The following is a 17,730-nucleotide window of genomic DNA, read 5'->3' as shown; positions in this document are numbered from 1 at the left end:
AATGCTATTTAGCTGACCAGAATCCCAATACTTTGAGGTCAGATAAAGGAGAAAATGCTAATATATTTGAAACTAAAATAAAGGGAAATATATCTTTCCCCTCCACAGTGACTGTGCCTTCTGTGGTTGATATTCATTATCAAGAAGAGTTGTGATGAGGACAACATATCAAATAAAATAGGGTAGGTCACAAAGGATCTCTGCCTTTTCTTTCAAGAATATAAAGTCATTGGCTACATAGAAGAAATAGAAACTCTAATCTGTTCAAAGGAGTTTTGTGCTATATGCTTTCTTTTGGGGGGGTCTTTTAATTTAATTTTATTTCTAATTCTAAATTCTCTCCTCATTTCCCTTCCACTAGCTATTAAAATAAAGAAAAACTAGACCCACTACAAATAGGTATAGTCAAATAAAACAAATTTCCACATTAGCCACATCAGGGGAAAGGAAGGGAAGAGAAGGAAAGGAAAGGAGGGGAAGGAAAAGGATATTGTAAATATTGTATTGTAAAGAAAAAAAACTCTGAAAGCCTTAAGAAGTCTGATTAACACAATGACTAAACAAAGGACTTGTGCTCTATACTTTAAAAATCCCACAAAACTCTCCTGTTACAATTTTTAAATTATTCTAAAAATCCAGATCATTAAAGGAACATACATACTCAATTTAAAAGTTAAGATTTATATATTTCACGACCAAATATTTGAATGCTAATTCCCTTTGCTTAGCTGCCAAGAACTGAGCTCATAGGTCTATATAAATAATATGCTATTAATTATATGCTATCATTCCCTAAACTATTTAGATAATGATATGAGCTCATCACTTTTTTAAACAATACTATTTCTCCACTTGGTTTTTTCCTACTAGTAAGTGGGAATCTGGTAAGATCAAAATTAATGTTTATTTGGCATGAGACTTTTTCTGATCCCCCAAGTGCTAATGCTTTCTTAATAATACAATTACCTCACATTTTATACTAATTTTACATAGATTTATTAAATGTTTTCAGTTGACAAGTATTTATTTTCTCTCCCTTTCATTTTCCCCTGGGAAAAAAAGACAGACACATAGTAAAGCAAAGTAAAGCCCTATATATATATATATATATATATATATATATATATATATATATATATATATATATATATATATATATATTATCACCCAGAAATTAATGTAATTTCCTTAGGCTCAGGAATTGTTTAATTTTTGTCCTTGTATGTCTAGCACTTAGTAAGTGCATGACACATGGTTGTAAACCTTAAAATTTCTGAGACTTATGAATGTTGGAAATTTCCCCATTTCCAACATTCATAAGTCTCAGAAATTTTAAGGTTTACAGGGTAGGTGCTTAACAAATGGTTGTTAATTATTTGATTGGGTGTAAAATCAGTCACAAATGCAGCCATTGTGAAGTCATCCCCTATTTGATTCTTGCTTGACTTTGAGTAAAGATGTGCTACAAAAGAGGGCAGTGTGCTCTTAAGAGCATGGACTCTACTCCCATCTCCTCTTAATGAGTGTATGGCAGCAACTGCCTTACTAGAATCATGGGCCAATCAAAATGCTGAGGGAGAAACTGAAGCAGCACTCTTACCCCATCATGATTGGGTGACCCAATCAAACTATCTTTGTCCTTTTATGACAGATGGTGACATGATATAAAAATAGTGCTGGGTTTGAATCCTGGGTTGGTGGAGCCTGGCTCACCAGTGCTGTTCTGCTTTGGTGTGTTAATAAACCTCTTTTTAATATTCTCTTTTCTAGTCTTGCCTCATTGATTGGGGTGAAAGCCTGAACATGGGATCTTCCTTTTAACAAGCTGGCAAACCAGGCAGGAAACTTTTTCTGAGGACCCTTCACCTATGAGTGAGCCTGCTCCACCCCTACAGCTGGCATTGGCATGGAACCTTTGCCTGATGGTGGGTCAGAGCTACTCCTAGTAGCTAGTAAGCTGGAGGATTTAACACTCCAAAACTCAGGAAGGATAAGGAGAAGTAAATCCCAAAGCCAAACTGATTCTTTCTCATTTGTGCATGAAGAAAAGGAGGAAAGGATGGGGGGAAAGGGCACTTGGTAGATATACCTACTAACCAACATGAGGTTACCCAGAAACAAAGGTTGAGGGGATACTGGTACCAGTAAGAGGTCAGCGCAGAGTGAGCCCCCTGCTGACTCCCCATTAGATATCCTATTAAAAGCTTAGGAAAAGGAGGGGAAATTGCCAGTTTAACAGGGAATATCCAGCACTATAGAAGAAACTCAGTAATCACGGTTTATAATGATGAGAAACAAATTGGCTGGATAAATATGGGACTTTTATTATCAGCCATGAATATTAAGTCAAGCTTGAAAAACCTAGAACTTAAAAGGAAAAAGAATGGTAGTGAGACGGCACAGGGAGTTTAGAAGGGTGGGAAAGGCTAGTGAAGTCTCAGGACAGTTCTCTGAGCTTTCGGTAATATTAACCAGTGATTCTCAGTGACTTCTGATTGGGCATTCAGTGGGAGATACAGAGGAAAAACTTGATGGTTATATCTTCCTCTCTGTCTTCACGACACTGACCAGGTTGGAGATTGCAAAAATAAAGACAGATGAAGAAAAGGAAGGAAATCTTTTTCCTGGTTTGTAGAAATTTGTGGCATTATAAACTAGAGACTAAAATTTGTAACTGAAATGCAATATCTTTACTGAAATTTTCCAAATTATGATTTAAAGATTTCTGTCACTGCTAAAACATCTTGGATTGTTTTTGAGGTTTGGCTAGCATATGATTGACAAATAAGATGAGAGGGATTTAAGAAAAGAGTGAAGGTAAAGATTAATGAAGAATCAATGTAAAATGAAAGGTTAGTTTCAAATTTAGTTAGGCTTTAATTAACTAGCTGCTAGGTGGTATAGTGGATAGAGTACCAGGTCTTAAGTCAGGAAGATCTGAGTTCAAATCTGATATCAGATACTTATTAGCTATGTGACCTTGGGGAAGTCACTTAACCCTATTTGCCTCAGTTTCCACATTTTTAAATGAGCTAGAGAAGAAAATGATAAACCATTCTAGTATATCTTTGCAAACAAAACCTCAAATTGTCACATGTTGAGTCAGACATAACTGAAACAAAGGCTTTAATCAAAGTCCACTGGAGGGGTATAAAAAGAAAAAGAAGAGAGAAAGTTTAAACAAGTAGGGATGAGTAGAGAATGGTAATAAGCTAAAGAAAGATGAATTCTGGTTACCCTGAGAGTATAAATGGAGGATCTGAAAAAAAAGGGGGGGATTTGGAATTCCACTGAGGATTTGAGAAACTTTTAGAGAAATACCAGTTACCAATTTCAGATAGTATTTTATCACGTTATTACACTGATCAAATGGAAACTCTAAGAAGTAAATTTGCAGTGTGAAATTATTTGAGTAGAATAATAACACTCTGTCCTTAAAGACCAGTGGGAACATTTATTTCTAGTAATGTATTATTTCAATTTCTATGTAATGTTTTGTATAACTGAGTCTTGGTCTGTACTTCAAGCCTCTTTCTTGATTCCTTTGTCCTGACATTCTCTTATATTCACTGTTCCATAGCATCTTTTAAATTGGGACAAAGGTTGTGAGCTCCATCTTGTTTGGTATAAGAAGAACTGGCTCAAGCCAAATACCTCTGCAGGCAACAGGACAGCATTCTTGGGTCCCCCATTGATATGAGATATGGAGGTAAAAATTTAACCAGACCTTACTGATCTTTCCATCTAGATCACCAAGGGCTATGAGAATCTTATGACCAGGTATGACTCCCATTACCACCATGAAGGAATCAAGAAGGGACTGTAATGTAATGACCTTCCAAAATGGTATTTAATGACTCAAGATGCTGAATGTCTTTGTCTTTGATCACCAAGAGAGACTACTGAGCAATTAATTTAATGGGTAATTGCTAGCCTGATCAATAAATTTATTTTCCTACCCAGAACCCAGACTTTCAGAATTTTTCATTGTCACACCATTCAAAGAGCATATCTAAATCCTTATAACCACATGACCTCCAAAGGAGAGAGGATGGGAATGCTACCTTCCATGTGAATCCTCTCCCTATTATTCACCTTGGGCTTCCCTAGATAAAAACTGAAAAGCCTTGGGAAAAGGTGAGGCATGCACTTACCATCCTCTTAAAGTATGCAGGTAGGGATAGGATAAGAACACAAAGGAACTGATTTTTTTTACTGGGTGATTCTAAAGGAATCAAAAATGTTATGGGAAGGTGAGAATGTCACAATTATTTTTGAACATGAGTTAACTGAAAGCAATGGGCTCTGACATTTGGGATGTTGGAACCTAATGGTTCTTAGAAAAACTGAGATTTTGAACATTACCATTATTGATTATAACCCAGATTTGATTAGTCAAAATTTGTTTCAAAACAAAATTATGTGGTTTCATTTAAAGTGAGATGCATTCTGCTATTAGCATAGATGAGGAAAATCAGAATTTACATTTGCTATTTGGCACTAAAGCAATATGCTAGGGAAATGTATGGACCAGGAAAACCTAACTTCAAATCCAGTCTCAGAAATTCATTAGTTGGGTGCCCTTAAGTAAGTTACTTAACCTCTGTTCACTGCAATTTCCAAATTGGTAAAGATGATAATAATAGCACCCATCTCCCAAGGTTGTTTTGAGGACGAAATGATATAATTGTAAAGTACTCAGTACAGTGCCTGGAACATGGTAGGCAGTATATAAATGTTAATAAATATAAATATAATATATTGTTCTTGAATGCAATAGTTTATAATGCCAAAAAGCAATAAAATGAATGATTGATTATGTAAGATCATTTGGAAATGTATTCAACTGAATTGATATCATCTGACTTCATTAAGTTTATTTCATATTTTGAATGCATAGTATTATTATAGTATTGTGCTTTTAAGTTTTTGCTTACATTTTGAAAGTTAGGATACTAGTGTATCAGAAAGGTGAGAAAACTAACTTTTCATTTGGATGCTATTAGATTATGAATTGAGTATTAAAAGGATGTGGACAAAATGTTTGAAAACCATTAAATATTTAATGAGATATTTTGTCCTATAATAGATAAATTATTTGACTTCTACTCATAAAAATTATGAAATTATTATGTTAATAAATAACATGTATTAAAGTTACATCTTTGAGCCAGTTTAGCACCAAAATCTTAGATTCAAAGTTTTCAATTTTGCCTTAGGGGTTAATAAGCAATACAGGTTGGAGGCTTACAATGGCCAGAATCTTTCTGGGGTCTTGTGTGAAATATCATGTATTCACCATATAATATGTGCAGCTCCAGAATGTGATTATTATTAATTTATAATTGTAGGATAAGTATCCTTGTATTTGTCAATTATTAATTTTTGAAATAATAATAACAATGATAATAATGATGAAAACTCTTTTTTGAAATAATAATGATAACCCAAACTTAAACTATGATTGGGAAGCTACTTGGCACCGTAAATAGAGCCTGAAGTCAGGAAAATCTGAATTCAAATTCAATCTCAGACACTTACTGGGCAAGTCACTTAACTCTGTTTGCCTCAATTGCCTCATATATAGAATGAGCTAGAGAAGGAAATGGTGAACTACTCCAATATATTTACCAAGAAAACCCCAGATGGGGTCACAAAGATTCAGACACAAGTGAAATGACTAAATAATAACAAAAAGCTGTGATTAGTGAAATTTTGGTATTTGAGGTAAAATCTTATGTTACTATTTTTTGATAATATTCTGAGTTCTGATTTCTGGTGTGATTATTACTAAGTCAAATGTTAGTGGCAAAAGTAGAGATCTATCCCTGGGAAAATTTGAGAGGACAACCTTGCAAAGGTAGGATCCTCTTGACTTATTTTCCTATTATGCTATTTCCTTTCCGAACTGGAAATTTTCCTCCCTGGTTAATTGTGAGCCTGACTTTTGATATCCTATGAATAATGTAGAATTTTGTTACATGATTGGCTTTCAAATATGACTCATGACTGTAACCAAAGAGAGCCAAGGGATATTAAGAGGTGTGTCAAATTAATCTGTGCCTTTAAAGGAACAGTCTTGCTATTATTACAAGCATAAGATCAAATCTACATTTAAGATATTTTGTATAAATCGAAACCAGAAAGAATTGCAACACGTATTATCTCCATTTGCTTCTACTCCAAGATGACTATTTCCTTTTCTAAAGGGGAGCAGGGGAAGACATCCTCTTGCTAATTCTTGTTGCTCTCCAGAAGTAAAGCTAAATGGAATCCAGAAGAGAATAGAGCAATTATTTTAGATCACTTTCATAAATCAGGGAGAAAAGTGGAACTAGAAGAAAAGATGAAAAGGATAGTTTCAGTGAAATCTGGGAAGATGCTATATGAACTGATATAAAATGAAGGAAGTAGAATATTAAGAGATCAGTTTACCCATTAGCAAGGACACCAGAAACATAAGTAGTTTGGGAAAGTTTTAATAGTCCTGTTCTACTCAATGACCAACTATGATTCCAGAAAATAGATGATGAACACATGCTACCTAATCCCTGATATAAGGTGATAGTCTCAGGGTTTTGATTCAGACATACATTTTGGCCAAATTCAAGAATGTAGTCTGATTTACTTTGAATAATTCTTACATCTCCTGCACTTTTTTTTTTAACCCTTACCTTCCGTCTTGGAGTCAATATTGACTCCAAGGCAGAAGAGTGGTAAGGACTAGGCAATGGGGGTCAAATGACTTGCCCACGGTCACACATCTGGGAAGTGTCTGAGGCCAGATTTGAACCTAGGACCTCCCATCTCTAGGCCTGGTTCTCAATCCACTGAGCTACCCAACTGCCCCCTGCTGCACTTTTTTTTTTAATGGGGAGAAGTAGAGAAGAGAGAAAATCAGTGCTTTTAATTGAAAATTAAATACAAGTCTTCCTGAATACAAGTCAGTCAATCATTAGGAACTCCACATGTTCTCTCAACAAAGTATGAATGAGCATGCCCATACACCAAGGGAAGCTGACTCTCAAATGGCTCCAAACAAAAACCCATGCCCTGTTGAGTGGGAAATCTCAGAGATCACCTAACCCGTAACATTTTAAATTGTTTATAGGTGTTATTTTTCCTTTCTAGCAATATGAAAAATATTGTCCATGGGAATTTTATGAATAAAAGTAGAAAAATATCCTTTTATCAAGTAATACTCTCCCTAATTCTATAACCCCGAAACCATTAAAGAAAGAGGAAAAGGATTCCTATGTACAAAAATATTTTTAGAAGTTCCTTTTCTAGTAGTAAAAAAAAAAACCTGGAAACTAAGAAACTTCTCTTTGGAGAAGGTATGAACAAATTTTGACACATGACCATAATGGAATATTATAGTGCTATGAGAAATGGCAAAAATAGTTTCAGAGAAATCTTGAAAGACTATATGAACTGAGACAAAATTAAAGGAACAGAACCAAGAAAATATTTGATAATATGACAATATTATAAAGACACGACTTTGAAAGACTTACATATTCTCATGAATTAACTGACAAACTATGATTCTAAAAACAAAGATAAAGCATGCTGTTAACCTCATGACACACAGTTAATAAAGTCAAAATGCAGAATGAAGCATACATTTTTTGACAAGATCAGTGCAGGAATTTACTTTATTTAACAATACAGATTGGTTGAAAGGGTTTTCTTTTTCTTTTTCATTGTTATTGTTCAACAGAGGAAGTGAGAGTAACAGAAAATAAACAGTATTAATTTGAAAAATAATAAAATTTTAAAAGGAGGTAGTAGAGTAACTAGATAAAAAATTAATTCCTCTGACCTATGAACCACAAAAAAGTCCAAAAGATTTTTAACTCTAGAAAAAAACCTATAAGATAAATGAAACTGTGATAATTTCATAAAACTCATGTCTAAGAGTATTGAAAAAGTCCTTAATTGTATTTCTAAAAAATTCTTCAGTAATAGAAACAACTCTAAGCAAAAGTATATGATGAAATAGCACTGGACACCGAAGAAGTTTCTAGAGATTTTTGAATAATATCACAAAGAAAATATAGGAAAATCTGAATGCAATCAAAATATATCGCATGGATCTTAGGAAGTTGTTTATATTTCCTCCTAGACTTAAAATAAGCTTATTATTATAACTGGGTGTTACACAGGAAAAAAAATTGGACTGATCATATCCCTCAATACAGAAATGTTACTTTTTGATATATACTACAAGGCAGTCAAAGACAGAAAGAAAGGTCTTGAGTATAACAAGATCTTCATAGCAACATATTTTATACAAATTCATTAAACAGGCAACATTTTTACAAAGTTCTTTGATAGCACAGCTATCATATATACAGAGAGAGAGAGAGAGAGAGAGAGAGAGAGAGAGAGAGAGAGGAGAGATGTTGGCAGTTCCCATGAGTTGTACATGAAATCCATTTGTTTTCTTTTAACTGAAAATAATTCTGATAATTATTTGAGCTCTGTGAACTCTATGCATACAAGGGGAGTAGGAAACATGCTGGTTAATGTCAATGATTAAAGCTACCAGTGATGTGCTAGGGGGGTGGGATGATGCCTAGAAGAAGCAATAAGACAAAAAATTAGAAATCCTCCAAAAAAGTACCAATCTATTTTCACCCTTGAAAAAGCCTGTGTCACAAGGATTACAAATATAATATGTATCCATATGAAACTACAAAAAGGAAAAAGGAAGTGTGAACAGAGTTAGAGTTAGGATTTGAATGTTAACTTCCTTGTCTTCTAGTTTAATTTGAGGTAAGAAATCCAATAATGATATGAATCAGCTCCTCCACTGGCAAATAAATTCATTTATCACTGGCTAAAGATCTCACATTTAGATGATCAACAATTAAGTTAAAACTTATATATGTTCTAATAGGGGTGGGATTTTTAGTACATTATGATTTTTGTTCCCTCTCTTTCTCCCAGTGCCCCTTCTTATTTCATGGACCATCATGGAATAGCCAAAATGCTAATGAAGAAATTCTGCACACCAAGGTAGGTTCTCAGAAACAGACTGTCATCAATCATCTGTCACCAAGATAATTATCAGAAAATATGGAAAGTAAATGTTATAGAAAGATGTCTTTGGAACCAAATATATGTTTATGTTCTGGGGAATATTGACAGTGACAGAAACCAGATGCTGAGAAATTTGGTGATGAAATTACCTTTCATTGTCTGTCTTTATTAATTATATACAAGGTTTCATAAATCTTAGAATATTTTAAGCCCTTAAATTCTATATTAGAATCAATACCATGTATTGGTTCCATGGCAGAAGAGTGGTAAGGGCTAGGCAATGGGGGTTAAGTGACATGCCCAAGGTCACACAGTTGGGAAGTGTCTGAGGCATATTTGAACCCAAGACCTCCCATCTCTAGGCTTGGCTTTCAATCCACTGAGCCATCTAGCTCTTCCCACAAAAATCTTAAGAGAATTTTAAAACTTTAATAATTTTAGAATCATAAATGCTATAAACTTACCAAAAAACTTGAAAATTTAATTTTGTTTCTTTTATACTTATTTAGTTTTGTGAACTTTGAAAAATATTTTAATCTTAATCTTAACAAGATAGGGTACCTTGTCTTTATGTATTGTATTTGTGACAGTTTCTGGGCAACAGTTTCCCAGACTATTGAATAGAGAGACTCTTGATTAACCACCTCAGTCATCTTATCAATTAGATTTCTGCTTGTGGATTCATGTCAAAACAAATGGGTCTTCATCAAAACCTCATTATTTTGATGATATTAAGGCTAGGATTAAAAAGTCACTGAATAACAGTTGACAAAAGTGTTTATGAAGTTAAAAAATTGTCCAGAGCAATGTATAGCAAAACAGTGCTTAAGATAAGTTTTTAAAAGAATCATCAACATTTAAAATTTTTAAATATTTAACCTTTCAATAATTGTTTTCTTTGTAAGTTTATAGTATTTATTTTTGAAGTTATTAAAGCTGAAAATGGCACTAAGATTTCTGAGACAGCTTGTACAGTTTTATAATCCAAGAATAGACTTAAATAATATATGAAGGGAAACAGTTAAGTGGCTCCATGGATAAAAAGCCAGGTCTATTGACTGGAGGTCCTGGGTTCAAATCTGATCCTAACTATGTCATTTGGACAAGTCATTTAACTTCTATTGCCTAGTCCTTACTTTACCAACACACAGTATTGATTCTAAGACAGAAGGTAAAGGTTTAAAAAAATAGTGTAAAGTTCTAAGAAGTTAAACAGTTCTATTTATAGTATTATATAATATAATACCTACATAGAATACACAAACAATATATGAATATAAATATAATTTCAGATAAGATAATGCTAAAGAAAATTATGTATAATTATCACATAACTATAAATAATTTATACATATATAATTATATATCACTTCTTCCTATTAGAGGAAGAAGAAAATCATAGCCAACATCCATTTCTTTTTTAGCCAGTGCAAGATCCACAGAACTGAAAAGATGGAGACCTAACCTTGGAATCATTGAGTTTTATCTCATCTCCACACAATTGAGATGGGTTCTTGGCTAGGAGAGAGGAGAGAAAGACTCAACTCCAGCAAAGAGACAGACTCCACTTTTTTTCCAAGGTTAAGAGCTATTTCTACATAAGAATAAGTCATTTTATTGAAAACTTTACAAATTGAAATAATAAAGGCTATAATAAACCCACATATTTTAAAGAAACATCTTTAAAATAGGACATTTCAGAAACTGGATTTACTTTACAACTGGTTTTCCCAATGACTTTATCATTACCATCAAAGAATGGCTGGATTTTTCTTCTTACCTTTAAGTACTTTACAAGTTTCTGAATTTGCCAGTATTCAGAGGGTAAATCTGTTTGTCCTTCCTGACCATGACCAGGCTGTTCTTCATCCTCCTCACTCTCTGAGGAACTTTCACTAATCAGGTCCTCTATCTTAACGGAACTTTTACTAAAAATGAAATAAAACAGATAAGCCTTGAGTTATAAGATATCAATAAAAATAAGTTGCCAAGATAAAGCATTAGCAATTATGGGCATTGTTGCAGAATGCTAAACTTAAACTCCATTTTCTAAGGTCATAGCTTTCTTAGATACAAATTTTGAAGAATGAGTAAGCATGATCTCAGATATTTCCTAGCTTCCCAGCAAGTCACTTAACTCCCATTGTCTAGCTCTTACCATTCTTCTGCCTTAAAAACAATATACAATATTGATTCAAAGATGAAAGGTAAGGGTTTGGGGGAAAAAGAATAAATGAAGTCATATCTACAGGATACCTGTCTTTTAATAATACTTTTTCTCATTTGCTCAGAGCAATGTAAATGAAAGAACTTTGGAAAATAGGTATGGAAGTAAACCAAGACCTTAGGGCATGCAATATAATTTCCCTAATAAAAATAAAAACAAAAAGCTAATTAACCTGGAAAAACAGAAGATGCTAAGAAGTACAGTGAATTGTATGTTCAGCAGTGCCTAGGACCACAGGGATAACCATAATTGTAAATTAAGAACAATGCCTAAAGAAATATTTATAAATATAATATATATACATATATATATATATATATGATCTGGACTAGCCTATAGCTATCCAAGCAAAGCTAAAAGAGTGATAAACCTGTTATGTTTTCACAATGTGCAGAAAAAAAGAGTGCACTAAAGAAGAAGTAGGGAAGAAGAGGAGGAACTCATTATTTTGTATAAATAGTGTATGGAAAAAGAATAATATACAAACTTGGAGGAAAGAATGGGGGATGAACAAGCATTTCATGACCATATTCTTATCTGAATAAGATAAATTGAAGATTATGGGAGAAGAAATACAAAGACAGAGAGACAGAGACAGAAGACAGACAGAGACTGAGAGAAAAAGAGAATGAGAGGGAAAATGAGAGAGAGAGAAAGAGACAGAGACAGAGAGAGAGGGGGGAGAGATACAGAGAGGGGAGAGAGAGAGAGAGAGAGAGAGAGAGAGAGAGAGAGAGAGAGAGAGAGAGAGAGAGAGAGAGAGAGAGAGAGAGAGAGTGAGTGAGTTTTGGTTTAGAAACACATTAAACTCAATGGGGTTTTTTTTTAAGCACAGAGACAGGGAAGAGATAGTCACAACCCCCCAAAAAAAATTCAACTTTAGAAAAGTTGACCATAAAAATTAATTTAAAAAACAGAAAGTATAAGAACCAGAGATGGGGTTTGGGGCAGGCTAAGAAAAAAAAAAGGAGAGGCAGACTATAAGTAAGTTACTTCAATTACAAATTACTAGTGTCAATCATATTTCTTCTCTATCACTTTTTCTTTGTTAAGAAGGGGTCAGAAAAAAAAAGAGAAAAAAATGAAGATATGAGAAATAGAATTACATGATTAACCATCTTAAGAGTGAATTTGAATGGAATGAATTCATCCATAAAACAGAAGGCTACAGATGGAATAGAATCAACAATTGCTAATTATATAGGAATACACTTGAAATATACATTCATTCAGAATTACAATAAATGTCTAGATCAGAACTTCTTGTACTTCAATTAAATTTTAAAAGGCAGGGAGAAATCATGATCTCATACAGGGCCACAGTAAAAACTGTCCTAATAAAAATAATCAGGGAAGTTACTTATAGGTAAAGACCCATTTGAAAATGAAATATACATATGTATGTATGGCTATATATATATATATATATAGAAATATATATATATACTTGTATGTATTTTTTGTACCAAAATGGTATAGGACCTAAGTACTTGAAAGAAAATTTAATTACAAGGAAAAGTAGACCACAAAATTTTAATAGTTGGGAAGTTTAGTGTACAAAATATTCATTTTAAAAATACCTGAAAACAATTTTAGAAAGGTTGGATTCATTAGATTTCTGGTAACTATCAAAAAGAAATAGAAAAGAATATGCATAATTCTAAACTATACATGGCCCTATTACAAAAACTGAACCTATACTAAATAGTCATGAAGAGTTCACAATGAAGCAGTGGTTCAAAGAACAAATCATAGAAACAATAGTTATTTTCTTTAAACAAAATGGTTGCATTAGCTAATCTGACCAAGAAAAATTGAGACAAAACTAAACTGCCAATACAAAATTGAGATAAATCTTATAACAAATGAAGAATAAGTGAACTATTAGAAATCATTTCCACCAAATAATGCCAGAAAAAAATGAAATAAATACATGGCTACTTATAAAAAAATATATAATACTTAGATTATCAAAAGAAAAAGTAAATTTAAATATTCTCAGAAAAGGAAATTGAACAATTTATAAATTAACCTAAATTTTAGTAATATAAAAGATTTAAAATTCATGTAGAGAATTAAGACCACTACCCCAATATGTGACTTATACATTTTCAAGTTTTTGTTAATATTCCATAACCCAATAGGTTCAGATTTCAAAAATAAAACACATAGCTAGATCTTGATTAGTCCAAATAATTATTCCCATAAAGCAGTTGCATATATTCAAACTCACACTATTTAAATGTATAAGTATGTAAAATATAATCATTGGTTCCAACCCAATGGAAATACCCAGTATAAATTCAACTAATGCAAACATTTCATGGGATTCATTATTACCACTAATTGGGACCTCACTGTACTATTTAAATGGTGACCTAAAGACTTGGAAATACATCTTAAAGTTTCAGTACTGTGAGCTTCTTGAATTTTAGATCTCTGCAATTTTCCCCAGCTAGTTATAGTAATTAACTAAAAAGGTATAAAGATTACAGAAGAATGTTTTTAGGGTTACCACAAGGACAACTTTTGGCCCAGCCTTTGTCTGAATTATAATAAATTCTGAAGTAAATTGAAACTATTGTTTTATTTTCATATAAGTGAGGGGAAAATAGTATACAATACTAAAATGAAATTTAAAAAAAAGAAGTATACCAACCGTCTTGGAGATTGTGCTTTTCCAGGTGAAGTTGAAGGAGATGATGATTTTATCTTTTCTGAAGATGATGGGATTGACTTTTCATCCTGGGATTCCTTTGCTCCATCTTTTTTGCTAAAATTATTAATTTGATTACATTACTTCATGCAATGGACATATGATAAGTCTGCCTAGCAAAATATCTTCATCTTAACCAAATATATCTGACTTTCTAATATGTAGCTGCTAAGCGTTTAATGATAACAAAACTAATAAAAGATTTAGTTAGTTAATATTGCCAGGGCCTAACACAGTGCCTTTGATATGGAAGATGCTTAATAATAATTATTGATTAATATGTCTATTAGTGAAAATGTCTGTCTTTAAAATGATAGGTTCTAGCATTTTATAAGACAACCACATTTTAATGCTCTGGGTGTTATTAAGAGGGCCAGAAATAATAATAATAATAATAATAATAATAACTCTGGTTGTCTAAGGCAATATATAGGAAAGAAAGATTAAGGGAGGAAAGAAAAAGGTCTAGAACATTCTATTTGAGGTAATAAATATTTATTAAATGTCTACTATGTAAAAAGCAATATGCTTCACACCAGGTAAAGGTATGAAGGGAAAGATAAAAAAGATAAAAAAAAAATCTCTGCCTCAAGGAGTGTGCTCTATACTGAACAGATAAAATATGTAGATAAATAATCAAATATAAATCTATTTCTTTATTTTTTCCTTTTTATTTAGCATATTTTTCCATGGTTACAGATTCATGATCCCACACACACATACACACCAGCTCTTTCCTCTCCCTTCCCAAAGCCAACAAGCAGTTCTACTGGGTTATACGTGGGTTTTTTCCCCCTTTTATTTATTTATTTTCCCCTTTTTTTATTTAGCATATTTTTTATAAATCAATTTCAAGAGAACTGGAGGTGGGATCAAAAAAGAACAAGTAAATGGTAGCAACTAAACCATACTTTGAAGGAAATTCAGAATCCCACAAGATAGAAGAAGGAATGCATTCCAAAGATGAGGGACCACTTTTGTAGAAAATACTAGAAAAAGCTTTATGAATAGCATGATTGGAACACTAGTTACCTAAAGTAGAAGTATGAAACAAGAGTGGAAAGGATAGATCAACAATCTACCTAGAGATATTGAAGGTCTTTAAAGGCCAACTTAAATAATTTTTAGTAGAGGTGAGATGGTCAGATCTGTATATTAGAAATATTAATTTTGTAGGAGAAAAAGAAACAGAAGAGTAGAGAGGTATCGATTGAAATGAATTTCCTTGAAAGGAAAATACTCTCCTTTGTTCCTCAAGGTGTGATGGTACTTCTGGTTTTCCATGACTACTCTGGGAATCTCAATTGCGAACTAAAAGAAGCTGCATTCACATTAAGCATAAAGATTCCATTCTTTTTTCAGACATTGATATGATCAATACTTTTTCTTTCACTGAAAAAAAAAAGGTATCCATCCTTTCCAGTCTCTTCCCTCCAACTTTCTTTATGAAAACACTTTTTTAAAATGCTAAAATCTGTACACAGTGAGATTTTTAAAGGGTTTCATAGCCAAAGTGGCTATATGTGCCCTTGCTATCCTCAGAATATTATTTTTAAAAAACTCATGTTTTAGTTAGTATAGAATTAATCAACTATATTCATAAGTACTTAAGCTGCAAGGGTATAGCAATGTACTAGTTGTCTATAGGTATCATCCATTCTACTCAGTAAATAAAAGAAATCTTGAAATGTTGAATCATAGTTCAAATATCCTAAATTGAAGGGAATTGTTATTTAAAGGAAGGCAACAGTGAAGACCTTTGTAAACCGAATATAAAGGAAATAAATTTGAGAAGGGGAGTTTATGATCAATTCCAAGACCTGAGAATAGGGTGAGTTTTTCAGACAGGAGAGTAGAAGTGGTAATAGTATTAGAAGTAGCAGCAATAGTTGTAGTAAAAGTAATGGTAGTTGTAGTAATATTATGTCAATCTCAACTCATACTTTTGAGGCAACAAAAGCTAAATAAAAGTTTACTCTATGGGATGGGAATGTCTAACATGTTACTTCTCTTAAATCTACCAAAGAGTTTCCAGGAACAATCTAAAAAGAGGTTTTTGGCTTGAAACCATCCTTCGATGCTTGTCATGTATTTCTCAATTATTTCCCACCTTCAATTTTAGCTCATATAATAATAGACTTCAAGACCCTCTACCCCTTTTCTGCTTAATCATTTTTCTTTATATAAATCAATATACAAATAACAAATATATAAATAAATTCAGATGCAGGCTAACCTATTTATGATTAGTCCATGTTTTGTTTGCTCTCACCTCTTAAGTTTGCACACTTATTATTCCTCTATGTCTGGAAAGCCTTTTCCCCATCCCTCTGACCAGCTCTTCTTTAAAACTCTTCTAATGAATCACCTTCTCTATGAAGCTCTCCCAAATGAACTTCACCTGGACCCAATCCTACCAGCATTCTCTCCCATCAGCGCTTCCTAACAGAAGTTCCTTTGATTTAAACTTGGTTTCTTTGTGTGTGTTGGATCCATTTTATATGTGTTGGATTTAGCCTCTCTCCCTCCCCACGAACCCCGACTTGATGGGAACAGACTATCTTATGTTTCACCCTCCTTTCTCCCTCCAAAGTGCTTTCTACTGTGCTGAGTATATAACAAACAGGGTATTTTGACAAATAACAGACTTTTCAACTTGAATTACTCAGGGGAAAAAATAGATACCACTTTTTACTATGGGGAAGGTGGGAATGTTAGCCATGTATTTCAGTAGTAATAAATGGACCAATTAATGGGAATTAGGCAAGTGTGTGGTGATTTTAGGATGTAATCTTAAAGGAGTATATGTTGTACCCCCCAGCCAAAGAGGAAAAAAGCCAAGTGCCTACTTACTCTGACGTAGAAATCCATTTTAAACTGGGTTCTAGTTTCCTAGCTATGCGTTTTTTGTCCGATGACTTTTCTATAGGCACAGACATTTTTGAAGCATTTGGTGCTTCTTCTATTTCAGGTTCATAGGTAACTTTCTTCTTTTCCGTTTTTTGTCTTCAAGAAATGAAATATCCTGTTTTAAAAAGTAACAAAAGTACATTTAGTTAAATCCCATGAAATATGAAATCATATTAATTAATATTTCTAATTTCTATAAAACTGGATTATTTTTGTATGAAAGAAAAAAAAACACAAGTTAAAGGGATGTCCATCAGTTGGGTAATAACTGAACAAGCTGAAAGAAAAGACCAGTACATCTGGTGTGAGAGCTTGCTTAATTAACCCTTTTTAGGGCTATTTTCATCATTTGGAGTCTACCTGCCACCCAGCTCTCACCTATGGCTCCTCGAAGCTGTAGCAGGTACAATGGCCACACATCAGGAAACCACCTTGGTGAATAGGTTAAGCCAAGTTGAGGGTCACCAACATGTTTCAAAACCCCAAAAACAGGTGAGTTGGGGGTGTCTACTCTGGGCATGTGAAAACTTACCCCAGAGGATGGGCAGATGAGAACAATTTGTTCCCATTGTAACAACTGAAATTCTTGGGAGGCAATATTTCTTAATTTTTAAGTTAATTAATTGGCCTCTCAGGACAAACAGAACTAGCCAGTAGACCCCCTCCATAACCTAAAAGGACACCAAGGTGCACAAGCAGGTCAAAAGAGACCTGGGGCCAACAAGAGCATCTGGGCAAGAGAGAACCCACCTGCCTAGAAGAGAGTGGCAAAAGCACAGGGAACCTCTGGTACAAGGCTTTTATACCCCTTATGACCTCATCATCCAGT

General features: G+C 33.3%; 1 protein-coding gene across 4 annotated transcripts in view; it reads right to left on the bottom strand.

Annotated features, from left to right (window-relative positions):
- Positions 1-17,730, bottom strand: part of ODAD2 (outer dynein arm docking complex subunit 2) — a 216,251-nt gene that overhangs the window by 166,434 nt on the left and 32,087 nt on the right. For 2 of the 4 annotated variants that reach the window (XM_007504821.3, XM_007504818.3), the window contains exons 2-4: positions 16,845-17,016; positions 13,935-14,048; positions 10,829-10,976 (exon numbers count right to left, since the gene is read on the bottom strand). In XM_007504821.3, coding sequence (XP_007504883.1) covers positions 10,829-10,976; positions 13,935-14,048; positions 16,845-16,930 — 348 coding nt within the window. In that variant the 5' untranslated portion in view covers positions 16,931-17,016. Of the gene's footprint in view, positions 1-10,828; positions 10,977-13,934; positions 14,049-16,844; positions 17,017-17,279; positions 17,541-17,651; positions 17,674-17,730 lie in introns of those variants that run through there. The other 2 variants (XM_007504820.3, XM_007504822.3) reach the window with 2 other exon arrangements.

The sequence above is a fragment of the Monodelphis domestica genome, chromosome 5, assembly GCF_027887165.1.
Source record: "Monodelphis domestica isolate mMonDom1 chromosome 5, mMonDom1.pri, whole genome shotgun sequence".
NCBI classification, from domain to species: domain Eukaryota; kingdom Metazoa; phylum Chordata; class Mammalia; order Didelphimorphia; family Didelphidae; genus Monodelphis; species Monodelphis domestica.
The sequence above is the reverse complement of the archived record's forward strand: the minus strand, read 5'-3'. Positions and strand labels throughout refer to the sequence as shown.